Source organism: Corvus kubaryi, unplaced genomic scaffold (assembly GCF_017639235.1).
Source record: "Corvus kubaryi isolate FWS band 111438036 unplaced genomic scaffold, C.kubaryi_AGA036_p1.0 37341, whole genome shotgun sequence".
NCBI lineage: Eukaryota > Metazoa > Chordata > Aves > Passeriformes > Corvidae > Corvus > Corvus kubaryi.
This window is the reverse complement of record NW_024581112.1, coordinates 12,322,898-12,337,214: the sequence shown is the minus strand read 5'-3', so window position 1 is coordinate 12,337,214 and position 14,317 is coordinate 12,322,898. Positions and strand designations below refer to the sequence as shown.

The window sequence follows — 14,317 nt, the reverse complement described above, 5'->3', positions numbered from 1 at the left end:
AGATGTCTCCATTACAACTGACATAACATTCCAACTCAAGTCGTTTAAGCCTTTGGGGGAAAGTATCAGCCCTCTTTCTCTTACACTACTCTTATGGCAAAAATCAAGACTTATTTTTAAGTCAAGCCTTTCTAAATAATAAAGATGAAAAACATTTAAAGAGGAACAAACATGGGGAAAAAAATACCCTTTTCCCCACTTCTTGCTTTATTTTGGTTTTTTTGAGCATCATAACTTTGGACTCTCAGAAATTAGGAAATGTGTGTAGTAAGCATTCCAAGCAAAGTGATCCTTTTGATCAATGCTCCAGAAAAATCAAACACCTGGATGACTGCACCTCACCTTGCTGATCACCTTGCTGAGTAACAAACTACTTCTTTACTACTTTTGTAGCTCATTTTGCCACATACCTTAATTTACCATGGAAACACAGAGTTTCTTAGTTGGACATATTTTCAGTTTCTTTGCATTTCTGTGATCGTAAGAAAATCACCTTGCTTTGAATTACTCAAAATTTAATCTAAACAAGCCCATTCTCCTTGGGTTTCCTCGACATTTTCTGGATTGCTGTTACCACTGTGCATTAATTGAGTCTATATTTGGTACCTGTACCAGTATGTTGTTCATTTACCAAAGTCTATGCTTGAATCAGGCTTCTGCATCGATGGCTTTAAGCTGTATCTATAGCCTTTAATAATCTATTGTGTTGTAACTTCTGTGCTGGATGTTAAACATCATCTCCAATTTGTCTTCTCTATTTTGTTCCACACCAAGTAGATGAACAGAGTTTGAGAGTCTTGAATTTCGTTTTTCCCCTCTGAACATCATGCTGGTGAAGATCTACACCACATACCAAATAAGTATTTGTGTTATTTGCTTTCTGATGTGTCATGCCAATTAACACAAGAAACATTTCAATTAAGCAATGACTTTCCAGCACTGCTATTATCCCCTGTTAGCACACTTTCTTCTGTTTCTCAAATGTTACTTTCCAGCAGAGAGCAGAAACCTTGTCATTTGGTATTGGTAGCCAACGTTATTGTTGGCAAAGATGAATATTTAGAGTAAATGGTCCAATTATTCTTTTCCATTCCTTTTTTTTTTTTCCCCAAACAACTAAGAAAACAACAAATGTAATTGCAGTAATTATGATCAGTCTTTGGATTGTTCTTTCCCTGATACCAATTTTCATGATACTCGTGGGAGTGTGTATCTTTGTCAAGCACAACATCATCGTGTCTTGTCAAATGTGGTTGAAATTAAAGCAGTTGAAGCTACCGGGAAGGACTAACAGATGGGTGGCTAGAATAACCATAGAAACATTTTTCTTCCCTGCCTGCTTTACACAGAGCCAATCAAAGCTATCCAAAAGGTCATCAAGGAAAGGAATAAACCTCTGTCACCAGAGCTGTCCCTGAGGTGAACCTCTGAAGGAAGCACTCAAATTCTCTTAGGTAAAGCTGAGAAATCTGTCAACCCAAGTTATTCACATAATTCCATAAGAATTCTAGCTTGTACTGCATAAGGAAACATAAAAATTAGTTATCTGCTGCTGACACCTGCCAACAGGGTCACTTGTGGAAGAGAAACTGAAAAAAACCCCTGTTTTTGTGGAGGAGACAGAGCTGAACAGGTTGGTGCTCATCAAGGCACAGAAGTGTCTTGGTCTCCACAGAACAGATGCCTTTCAAATTTCTGATGAAAAATGGAAACACCTAAAGCTCTGACATGCCTGTAAGATTAGGAATCAGCTGGGCAGTTCTCAGGATCTTTGCTTTGAACTTGGGTAATTTGAAGTCTCCAGACCATTCTGCCTCTCCGTGCAGGTAGGTCCCTTTTCAGAGCTGTTTAGGAGATAGAATTAATGAACAAAGCTGCAACACTTACATTTTTCTTCTTGACTGGAAACACTTTCAAACCAATACTAAAGGCTACTGCGTACCTTCAAGTAAAAGGAGATGAACAGAGAGCCTAATGCTAGACACAGGCAGCTCTGCTCTGAGAAGCCACCATGTCACTTGGGCTAAGGAGGTCCTCCAAAACGAAACACATCCAATTAACACAAACTTTAAAAACCCCAAACCTCAGAGCCCTGCCTCATTTGCAGAAGAAGTATCAGCCAGCATGAACAGCAGCGATGGGTTTATCCTCATTCTTCACTGCTTCTCTGAAGTGCAGAGAATGTGTCCCCAGGGGCCTTGCTCAGCACAGTGAGTGTGGAAATGTCAGTATGAACCAAGGTAGCAGCCCCTTCTGGCTGGCCCATAGCCAGCCTTACAGAAATAATATGCAGCAGGCAATTTCATACGTTGCTCTCCATACATGTTTAAATTTTAATCCTTCTGTAGCCAGCATGTCACATGGGCACTGTCCTGGAGCATTAGAATACTATTAGATGTGCCATCTTCATGCTGTAGTTCCCTCCGTAACAGTGGGGAAGAAGAACCACGCCCAGAACTCCTCAAGAGTCAACCAGCAGATCACAACGCACCTTTCTCACCTCAGGGATGCTCCTGGTCCCCCTTTGCAGGGTGGACAAAACAAGAGCCTGCTCCAAACACCAACACATGGGGGCGGGGGCAGTGGCAGCCCGGGAGTTTCAGGCTCCACTCTCCTTACCTGCCCCACCTCAGCTGTAGGGTATCAGGCTGGCAGCCCCAGAGGGTACAGCCAGGAGTGTACAGCCAGGTGGCTACACCCTTCTCCACCACAGCCATCGCACACTTGGTCACAGCCCTCACCAAGCATTTGGTTTGGAACAGCAGCAGTGGTCAGAGAAAGCCAGGAGGCATTGAGGTTGCTGACTCCCTGTCACCCCTCTCCCCAAAAACCTAAGTGCACACCTCTGCCTTCTCATCCTTTGTCACTGTTTTTCCCCCCACAACCCATAAAGGATGAAGATTCTCCTTAGCCCTCCTTTGGCTGCTTATGCACTTACAGAAACATTTTTATTGCCTTTTATGGCAGTGGCCAGACTAAATTCTGGTTGGACTTTGGCCTTTCTAATTTTCCCTCTGCACAACCTCACAACATCCTTGTAGTCTTCCTAAATGGCCTGCCCCTTCTTCGAAAGGTGATACATTCTCTTTATTTCCTGAGTTTCAGACTAAGCTCTCTGTTCAGCCAGGCTGGTCTTCTTCCCCACCAGCTCATCCTTCAGCACATGGGGATGCCCTGCTTCTGCACCTTCAGGACATCCTCTTGAAGAATGCCCTTCCTGGACTCCTTTGCCCTTTAGGACTGCCTCTCAAGGGACTCTCTGAAACTCTCCTAAACAAGTCAAACTCTGACCTCTGTAAGTCCAAGGTGGCAGTTCTGCTGATGCCCCTCCTTACTGCTCTGAGAATCAAAAGCTCTCTCATTTTGTGATGGCTATGCCCAAGACAGCCTCCAACCACCACATGACCCACAAGGCCTTCTCTGTTCACAAACAACAGAACCAGCAGGTGCCTTCCCTAGCTGGCTCACTCACCAGCTGTGCCAGGAAATTCTTAACACACACTCCAGGAAACTCCTAGTGTGTTTCGTCTCTGCTGTATTATATTTCCAGCAGATATCTGGTAAGAGAAACTGTTCCCAATCCTAGAAAGTCACCACCAGGGCTTCAGGTGTCCTCACCAGACAGAGCTCCACAGTTCCCTAAGCAATTGGGGAAAATGACAAAGAGCTGCTGGCACTGAGACTGCAGGGGTTGAGCTCACCAGGCAGAGCTGCAGGCACTGAGTGCCCAGCCCTGCACCTGCTCAAGTGAGGCCACACCTCACCATCACATCCACCCCTAATCCCACCCTACAATTTTCCCTGCTGTCCCTGAGGGCATCCACACCTGCACAGAGCAACCTCCATGGGGTACTCACTGTTCACAAGGCTCCCCTAATCCCCCCAAGGGCTACCCCACTCCCTCTGTTGTTTGTCCTCATGTCAAGGGAACAGTCATCAGTCTCTGCCAGGTACACAAATCATTTGTTCAACCTCCTCCTTAAGCCCAAACATGGGCTTAACAACCCCTTAGACCCATGATACATGGTTGTAGGACCACTCATTGTCAGAAGACAAAGAGGAACCCTCGTGGCCAGTTTCTACTTCGAGTTAATTGCATGGACCATGGGGAATATCAGCTGAAAAAATCCTTCACCAAGCAGAAAGCACAAGTTTCTTCACAGGACTCCCCAAGCCATGCCTTTTCTGCAGTCAAAGGGAGACTGGCACACCACACATGCCAGTCTTCTGTCTCCTCCAGAAACTTACTATTTTGATTCCAACTGCACTTCTCACATCTTTACTTGTACAGTTTCTATCCCAAGACCCACTAAATTCTGGGTCCTCTTTATCAGCTGTCCTGTTTCTCACCAAGCTGGCTATGTCCAGCTCCAGGAGTTACCCAGTTACCCAGTAACTAACAGCACTATTTCTAGTCCCATGCTCTGGGCAGGGCATCACTGGGCAGCATCTACCAGTTCCTGGATATCATGGGAACACAGGGGTGCTCTGCTCACTGTTTGCCCTTGGTTCCCTGTTTTCCAGGTTTTAGCCTCTTAGTCTGTTCTCTTTCCTTATTGTTTTCTTCTTCCTGCCCCCCCCCCCCCCGTGATTGGGTTTTTCCTCTCTGGTTTCTTTTCTTCATTCTTTTCTTTTGGGAAGTGGTGGGAAAGGAGTTATTTAGTATTTGTTTGGGATCAGTATCAGCTTGTCCCTGAAGTGCATGTGTAAGAAAGACTATTCAAATAGGGGAAACAGCAGCGATATTTTCCCAGAATATTTGTCCTAGCCTGTCACAATTTACACCTCAAGTAGTTCCCAAGACAGACATTGCCTCTGTATTTAGTCATCTTTAAAGGATTCATCTGTTCACTTCTAAAATCAAAAAAAAGCCTTTTAGTACCCGTAGTATCCTATGTCAAGTACTTCCACAAGTGAATTCTGTGTTACATGAGGAAGCGCTGACTTTTGCTTGAAACTTGCCACTTGCTAGTTTCATTTGATGTTTAGATTCTGCTTTGAAATTGATAATGAAATAGGCTTCCCTCATCATTTTCTCCACGCTGTTCCTATCCCAGAGAAAATTCATGATTTTAAAGATACGTCATATCCTTAACCATCTCATTTCCATACTTGAGAAATCCCTGTCTATTTAAATGGCTCCTTTCATATTAACCACACGATACCTTTGATTGTCTTTGCTGCCCATTTCTGAATCTTTTCCAGTTTGGTTATGGCCTTTCTGAAATGGGAATAGACCATTAGGGACAACACATTATATTCGAAGTAAGGGCACCGTATGAATATTTGCATAGTAAAATGCTGTTTCTCATTTTATTCTCTTATTCTTTTCCTAATTGCCAACATTTGGTTGGCATTTTTAGTGGTACTAAGCATTAAGCTACACATTATGACCCCAAGATCTCATTCCTGCATGGTAATTGTAAACTCAGAACCTCCATCATTGCAAATGAAACACTAGAAATGCTTTGCCTGTGTGCATCACTTTACATTTATCCACATCAAATTTCACCCATAATTTATGTCATTTGATACTGTGAAATCAAATGACCTAGTAATTCAATATTGTGAAATCCTTTTGCAATTCACCACATGCAGTTTTCTTCCTGCTCCCCCAAATGATTATTGTTATTATCATCATTTGTTACCTCATTATGTAACCCCCCCCCCCCCCTCTTGATATCATTTATGGATATGCACAGATCTGAAAAAATATCCCTATGAAAAACTGATGTTCCATGATAATCCTTGTTTCCTATCTTTACCCAGCTACTTGAGGAACTTCTCTGATTCAACAGAGATTCATGTCTTTTAACAGCCTGGGGTGAGTGACCTTTACAAATGTGCTTTGCAAATCCAAGTGGACTATTGCCACTGGACCTCCTTTGTCAATATCGGTTGTTGACCCCTTCTAAGACTTATAAATTGTGATATCCACTGACAACAGCAGGGTTAACTCTTTCTCAGTACATCTTATCTGTCCATGCATGCACTAATTTTGTTCTTCAGAGTAATGTTTACTAGCTTGCCTATCTTGTTTACTAGCTTACAGTTTTCCAGATCTCAAAATCATTTTAAAAACTGGCATCACATTATCTACCTTCCAATCTTCTTGTACCAAAGTAACTGGAAAACATTACAGATAACAATCTGCAGTTCAGCTCTTTCAGCCTCAAACTTCCCCAGAAACCTTGCATGAATACCATCTGACCACTTTTTCTTCTACCTGCTCTACAGCCTCACTGAGGCTTTGATTTGAAACTGATCCAATGCATCTCCAACAAGGAAAAGTTCCACTGGATAAAATTCCACAACTTTTTCCACAATGAAGAGATATAAAATTGTTGGGATTTTGAGGCTGGGGGCAGAGGGTGGTGATGTTCTCCTATGGTCTTAATCTCTCTGAGTCACCTGAAGCCTCTTTAGTAGTAACACCCTGCACTAAGTCCTCCTAATCAATGCAAAAGCCAAGTTACTTGCCTTTTACAGGTTCTTTGAATAGCTCCTGAAGCAAACATTTAATGTGCAGCCTGTCGAGGTTCCTGCCTTCACAGCCTCTTTGATCTTCCTCTGGCTGTCACAGCCTTCTTTCACCATCCTGGCCACCGAATGTAAGTGGTCAGTAGTATAAACCCTAAAATTCTCTTTCCCATGTGGAATGTCAATCCACATGCTCACCATTTGAGTCACCAAACTATTTTCTGCAGCATGCTTTAGAGATTTTGAACAGAAACTTTCCCCATGAGCCACATCTGATCATCATCTACAAATACAACCACATTCATTCCAGAATATAAAAATTATGTTTCATTTAAAAGTCTAGTATACTCCTGGACTTGGGAATATGTAGCTTAAACTGACAGAGAAACATCCTGATTGTCTATTCTGACCCCCTTAAAATAAGAGAGGCTAAAGGTATTTCCTTTATTAATTATACTTTCTGTTGCTGTGCTGGAACTAGAGCATTTTTTAAAATCTTGATTTTATCGTGTTCATGTGACAGAGGGCACAGTACAACTCTTAGTAAATTATCCCAATAGTTCAGTATTTTTACTGTTTGATTTTTGCCTCATTTCCAATCTGAATGTATCTGCCATCCTTCCATCACAACAGTTTTCTACTTCTAAGATCTACAAATCTGAAGAGTCAGATGACTTCAAGGTGTTTTTTTTCTTCTGTCAAACACTTAAAGACTGTCATCAAGTCACTTCTGTAAGTTTTTATTCATGGTTGTGTGTTTATTTTCTTGTCATTCTTCAGTTTTGCAGTATTTCTCAAAGTGATAATAATAGAATTAGACAAAGTAGATGAAAAATATTTTTTTTCACAAGTGCCAAATGCAGAGGAAAATATGCTTTTCTCTCCTCCTATTCAATATTCAAGATCAAGGAACCACATCAGCTTCCTTGGCTGCAGCATCTCAGTAGTAGCTGTTGATCTACTGATTACCACTTCCAATATCTATAAGCTTATTTAGTGTGACTGCTTTCTAACATAAGAGCTCTGCTCCTATAAACACTATTCACACTCTGCCATTAGATATATGAACTGATATTTGGTTAGATTGGAACACACACTGTCTGTCAGTTATCAAAACGAATCAAACTGCTCCGTATCAGTGATTCATCACTTTCATTTGTTACTGTCATTTTCAGCAGTTCTTCCAGTCGTTCCAGATACTACCAAGTTTATCAGTATTTTCGACCTCCCTCAGGATTTTGAACAGCATGTTCAAATCACATGGTGCTTGGTAAAATTAGAGCCACAAGTTTTTCAACAATGATTCTTTGCTTGTTACTATTTTGCCATCTATTGAATTTAGATGCACTTAAAATGTACCGTACTCATATATTGCTAGTCAAAGAATAACGTGGTGCTAAGCTGGTTGCTAACTGATTAGAGGTTTTATCTTTTACCTATCTCATATTTTACCTCCATTACCACAATTGTAAGTAAAGGTACTTCTATCAGACAAGTGCTTGGTTGCAGGGAGCCTCATAAAGTCATGAAATTAAGTTAGCTTGACAGGCTCTGTTTTGTATAAGCCCATTCTCACTGGTATATTGTCCTTCTAATATTTTATTGGAAATTTTAACAAATTGATAAAATTAAATACATAGGTCATCTCACAAAACCTTTAGAGTTGTGCTAACACCCAGCTTTTCACTTGAGACCTTCCTCACTACTTCAAGACTTTATAAAATAAAGCTCTGACTTTTTATCCCAAGTGCTTAAAAACTCATGAGTGTGAATTATCTTGAATTAGTTTTTCTAAGTATCAGTCTAAAATCACAGTTGTTTGCTGTTGGAGAGCATAACCTTATTAAATGAGCTGAAAACTATTTTTTCTACTTCCCCCCAAGAAAGCATGCCTAAAATACTTATTGATTAGTTCACTTTTTCTGCTTCAATACACATCAGTCTATAGAATTAGGACTCCCAGTTCTGTCATGCCAATGAATTAATTACTTCCATCTTTTCATCAGCTCCTCTGTAATTTCTCTCATAATTCTTTCAATATTGCTGCCCATAAGAGTTCACAAAGTCAGAATGCTCTTCCTCAGTTCTGTTCCTCAAATCACATCTGTTGCACTGTACACACACACAAAAGTCTTAGGTCAATCAGCACCATGCCAAAGACCGTCTTCTGTTACTAATGACTGCTTTTGACACACACTTACCTTGCACACGTTTTTTTAGGACTCTTTCCTTATAAAGCCAGGCTTATGCAGTCACACTCCTTGCTAGCCTCTCCCCACCACAACTTTGAAACCAGTCACCTGTATTTCAGAAACCCTGACGAGAGAGGGAGGTCTCAGAGATCACCTGGATCACCTGTTTTGTACGCCCTTCAGGACAACTGGCTGCTAGGTCTGGGAGATGGTCTCCATTCAGAATCTTACTGGCAGAAACAAATTCTTATCCCTGAGCTCTTTACTTGAGTTTCTAAAAGCGATCATATTGAGAACTGCTCCAAAGAGGAAAAGCCAGACTGGGAAGAAATACAAGTAGTGAAGTGAGACCAACCACAAAGCAGTCTGATCTGGAAGGAAAGGCACGGCTTTGTCCCTGTGTTGTGTTTGTCTCTATCCCAAGTAAGAGAGGAACAAGATACCCAGATGCCCCTTTTCATGTATTCCCACTCTTTTACTCACATCACCTACAGTTTCTACATGGAGTTCTGTGCTCCTTCCCCTTCCACCTGTGTGCATGCAACTAAATGAAAATATCCCTACTTTCACAACTCAGTTTCCTTCTGCATTACCATTTCCTTTCTGAGGCTTCTCCCTCTCTTTATTCCTTTTCACTGACTCACTCAGATGTTGAAGGTGAAGGAGGGAGGAACTGGACACCTTGATATATACTTGATATGTGTGAGATACGTATGCAGAGTGGATGTCTCACTTTTTCACACTCCAAGTGTGTAGACCACACTTGCCATTCCAGATCTCACTCCACACACCTACAGATCTGTGGGGGGCATAAGTAAGGAGAAAAATGCAGGGGATGTTCACTGCTTGCTCCAGCTGCTTTACCCCTCTCCTGTCAGCCTCCTACCATGCTCCCACTCTGCTGAATCTAAAGTGCCTGGATTAGGAGTGGGTGGTCTTTGGCTCCATCTCTCCTGCTGCGGGTGCTGTGAGCCACTCATTTACCCTCAGCATAGAACACCCAGTGGGAAAACAACGTAGGAAGTATGTACTCCTCCCTCTGACAGGACAATGAGCATTCCTTGTAAAGGGGAGCCCAGCAAGCCAGGTACCTGGCTTTGGCACACCACATCTGACACAGAGGCTGAAAAATTAAGAGCACTGCCTTTTCCAGACTGCATGGTCAGTGACTGATACTTGGTGCATGAGCCTAGCTGTCACTTGGGCTGTTTCTTGCAAAACTGCCAGACCAAAAACACATGGAGAGGATTTCAGGTGACAGCTGGGGTTATCACGGTGAGGAACTCTGTGACACATAGCACTCCCAGTAGTTAAAGGAAAGTGGTGATGAGGGAAACATACAGGAGTGTACTAATGACATGTAGAGACCTGGGGGTCCTCTGGAGGCGCAAGGCTGAAGTAGTGGGTCCAGCCCGACTCAGAGAGGCAACCACTCCAGGCTTTAGCTCCTAAGCATAGGATCTAAAAGCATAGGATCCATGAAGGTTGGAAGGTGCCTCTCAAGTGCAAACTTCCTTTTCAAAGCAGAGTCAGCTATGAGGTTAGACCAGATTACTCAGTGCTTTATCCAGCCTGGTCTTGAAAACCTCAATGAATGGATACTGAAAAACCCCTCTGGGAAACCCCTTACAGTGCTTGACACTTTTCACAGTCAAAAAGTTTTTTCCTGACACCCAGTGTGAGCAACTCTAGTTTCTTTTCTCCCACACTCCGAAACTACTATTAGTTTTTAATGTCTTGGAATATTTTCCCACCATCTTACGTCACATTCACAAAACACGTTTGCTGCAGCCTTCTGTGTGAAGACGTGAGAGAAATCAGAGAAATCACTGGAAAAAAAGAGAGAGCAATCTTGAGCTTAACAGGCTTCAGCTTTCTATTAATTTAAATCCATTCAAGGAATTAAGAGAAACCTTGCCACACTAATCAGAACAGCCAGTGTTAGGAGACGTCTCAGCTGCAGTCAAAGGTACACTTGTAATGAATTCAGATACCTATGCAGAGCTGAAACCCTAAACTTTGCTAACTCAGTTACTGACCACAATCAAGCTGATCTTTGGCATTGAGTTGGTTGGTACTTAAATATCTACAAGTTCCTAGCTGGATTTTACAGCCTTAGCTGTCCAGCAACCTCAGTGAAAATTCTCCTGTACATTCCCTGAAACTGAGATGTGAGTCGCTAGGCAGCTCTCTAGGAACAATGACAGAGTATTGCCAATACACAGACCTGACCTTGTAGCCATTACCAGAGGAAGAAGCCTCCAGTTCTCATTGTGTAATTGCTACCATGCCATGTTACACAAAGCACATGTATGACATTGACATGTGACTGGGTTCAGCTGTGGACAAGATGATTGTATATCAAGTTAGTCTTTTAAGATCACTTTTCAGCTTTTTTCATACCTTAGGAAATCATAATATGATCACTGCCATTCTGGTGTCCTCTATAAGATTTAAAGATGCTCTATGACTATTTCAAATTATCCCATATGGAGCTGCTCTGTTACGACCCTCTCAATTACTTTTCCCCAGGGAGAAATAACCAGAAAACTCATATTTAGGAAAGAAAATGTAAAGTTGCACATCACTAAACATGTGCAAGCTATGACATCTAACTAGATCATAGTAAAACATCCCTGCGGGAGATGAAGAAATCATGTGGCTTGCTTAAAATTGGAATGGAAAAAGGCCCGGAGCAAGCTCAGGGCACAATCCTGCACTGGCCCTTGTGTGGTGAATAAACTAAATGTGACTGATTATGAGGTTTCTATCACTAATTAAAACCTCTTGAATTCTGAGTTCAAAATCTGCTCCATGCAAATTCCAAGGTAAAACCAATACAAGCATAGCACTCCTTTCTCTAGGACCTACCTGGTCTTGGAAAGGCAATACAGAGCTTGTATGCTGAACTAATTCTGCAAAAATCTAACCAGATACACTTGGGAGAGAGAACACGAAGCTCTGCTCATGCTAGGGTGTTAGTTTCCAACCACATCCTAGAGCTCAGACCTAGTACTTCAAAGCACTGATTTCCCAGAATATGTCTGAAGAATCCTCTCAATAACTTCAGGAAGGCTGGAGCCAAAAATCTAGGCTGCCAGGTAAGAATTGTTCTGAACAAAATTCCTTAGGTGGAGGAGTCCAAATAAAACTCAGGGATCCCACCTTCACTAAATCCAGCCTCTAGGACTGAGAACAGAATAAGCCCCTTCTAAAGCAAAGCAGTGTAAAAGTTTCACACGAAGCAGGCATCAGGCACTACTACTACATTCATATCTGACTCCCACAGAGAACAGAATCATAGTTGTGCAATCCCCCTGAGCACACGCCTTCAAAACATGAGGGCAAGAAAAATTCCTCAGTTAACTGTACAAATAGGTCCCTAAAGTCCACCATGCTATCACCATCAAGAATGAACATATATCACGCCAACTAAAAATCACTATCATATGAGAAGTCAAATATCTGTACCATTAAGGTCTGTATTGAAGGACTGCAATTTGCAGACAAAGTAAATTTTCAGCTATCATCATCCCATCGACATTTTAATGCATAAATGCTATTTTATGTTTTCATCTATGCCCATGTAACTGTATGACATTTATAAATATATATATAAACATAAATATAATCTCATATGAGAACGACACTTGCAACAGCTCGGTTATACAAGAAGTTTTTTTGTAACACAGATTCCAAGTCACAAATCATAAAAACGCTGCCATGCCCAGGAACAAACACCTGTAGTTTGTATGACAGCTTAACCACATTTTGGAGTGGAGAGTGGATGTTACTAAATGCATGTTTGTTCTTTATTTCAACTGCGTTGTGGGAAGACAGACCAAGAATTAACGCTGCCAGTTCAGACACACATCAATAAAAGGCATATTGATAATTACCCAGCTAACAGGATAATAATGTCCTCAGCAGTGTGAGTGTGTGGAGGGTAGGGGCAAGGCAGGAGATGAAGGCAATCCATGTCCTGATATGCTACAGAGACAGTGATCCAGGTGAGCTTGAAGAATCTCAGGGGAAATATTGCAGTGATCTTTGTCATGTGGACATTACAGAAGATGTAAGAGATTTCTCTAGGTCATGAGGACATTTGAGACTGCTAAGAGACATAGGCTAGATACAGGAATTAATTCCCAAAGTAGAAACTGGATTCTGTAGTTTAAAGTTTGCTGCTGCAGGAGTAGATGGTTCCCTGCAAGTGCTCACAAAGGGCTTTCCCACTGAGACAAGAAGTGTCACAACACCAGGCTCTGACAAAGTCCCTCAGATTTACTCTGGGGTGACACAGTCCCTCTGTTTGAGGTGGTGGTGCGATTCTGATGTCCTCAGAGGTCTCCTTTTTCCACAGATGCCTGTGTACTCTTGGGAGAGACAGAGTGGACCAGCCTGGGAGAGAGACGTTCCACTAAGCAAACTGTTTTGCTCTCAGAGATTCATTTGGCATATTGAATGACATACCCCATGTAACTGATAGCTGTACCTGTGGTTTGCACAGAAAAGAAAATTTCCTGAAGGGAAGAAAGTGTGCCCAGAATGCTGTGTTTACCTGTAGATACCTGTGCTTAAAGATCAAGGGACCTCTTGGTATCTGCATGTGTGTAGGAGGGGAGAGCTGGGTCACATAGCCTGAAGGCTTGGGATCCTCTGGTTAAAAATGTTCATGGCGTGGCCCAGTGGAAGGATGCGATCCCTCCCCCTGTGTCCCCTCGCAATGGCTCTGCGAGAGGGAAGGGATTCAGTTTCGTCTGCTCTTCTCCATTGAAGTCTACGCAGGGGGAAGGGGCAGAGAAGAAGACGTGCAGATCATGCAACGTTATGTATCCTCGGATAACAATAAACCCTTACCGAGCAAAGGAGGCAGCCGCCGGCCGCCTGATCCTGCTTCGGGAGGCACGGCACGGCCCGCACCCACCCCCTTCTCCGGAGGCGCCGCACTGAGCCACATGTTCCGCGACCTTTCGTCACGGGTGACACGGGCAGACGACCCCCGGCCCCGGGCACGTCCCGCCGCCCCGCTGCCAGCACCTAGGCCAGCGGCTCCGCGGAGCCCCGCACGCCGCGGGAGACCGAGGTGGGGAAGGGTCGCACGCAGCTAATGGCGCTGCATGGGCAGCGGGGAGGGGGGCTGCGAGGGGCGACCCGCCACCCGCCGTGCCGGGGGCTGCCGTGCCGGTACCGGGGCGGGGGCCGCGGCTGCCCGAGCATCCTCTGACGCCGTCCCCGCCAACGCCTTACCCACGGTGCGGGATCCGATGCAGCCCATCACTCCGGCGGGGCTCCGGGGAGAGGCGGCAGCCTCAGCAGCGAGTAGGCGGAGAAGGGAGGGAGCGGCGGAGGTCGGAAAGGAGCCGGTCCCTTCAGCGGGAAACGCCGGGGTGGCCCAGCGGGGACCGGCGCGGGGTCATGGTCAGGTAGGAGCGCGGGGTGCCCCCGCCGGGGCGAGGCGGGCGAGCGGGCGGGGAGCCCGCGGGCCAGGCTGTCATCTGCCCCCGCCGCGGTCCGCGCTTTGTTCCGCGCCCCGCGCGGCTCCCCGTCCGCGGCCGCGTCCCCGCCGGTGCCGCCGCCGAGCCCCCGCGGCCCGCCCGCCCCCCGCTCCCGGCTCCCCGACGGGGGGCGGGCTGAGATTGGGT

General features: G+C 44.2%; 2 protein-coding genes across 3 annotated transcripts in view; one reads left to right on the top strand and one right to left on the bottom strand.

Moving 5' to 3' along the window:
• The window catches only part of FAM131B (family with sequence similarity 131 member B), a 32,510-nt gene extending 18,505 nt beyond the window's left edge, over nucleotides 1-14,005 (bottom strand). For both annotated transcript variants that reach the window (XM_042031349.1, XM_042031350.1), the window contains exon 1: nucleotides 13,923-14,005. In XM_042031349.1, the coding sequence (XP_041887283.1) occupies nucleotides 13,923-13,950 (28 nt within the window). In that variant the 5' untranslated portion in view covers nucleotides 13,951-14,005. The remainder of the gene's footprint in view (nucleotides 1-13,922) is intronic.
• Nucleotides 14,006-14,020: 15 nt separating this feature from the next.
• Nucleotides 14,021-14,317, top strand: part of ZYX (zyxin) — a 29,457-nt gene continuing 29,160 nt past the window's right edge. The window contains exon 1 of the mRNA XM_042031345.1: nucleotides 14,021-14,098. The gene's annotated coding sequence lies outside the window, so the exon portion shown is untranslated. The remainder of the gene's footprint in view (nucleotides 14,099-14,317) is intronic.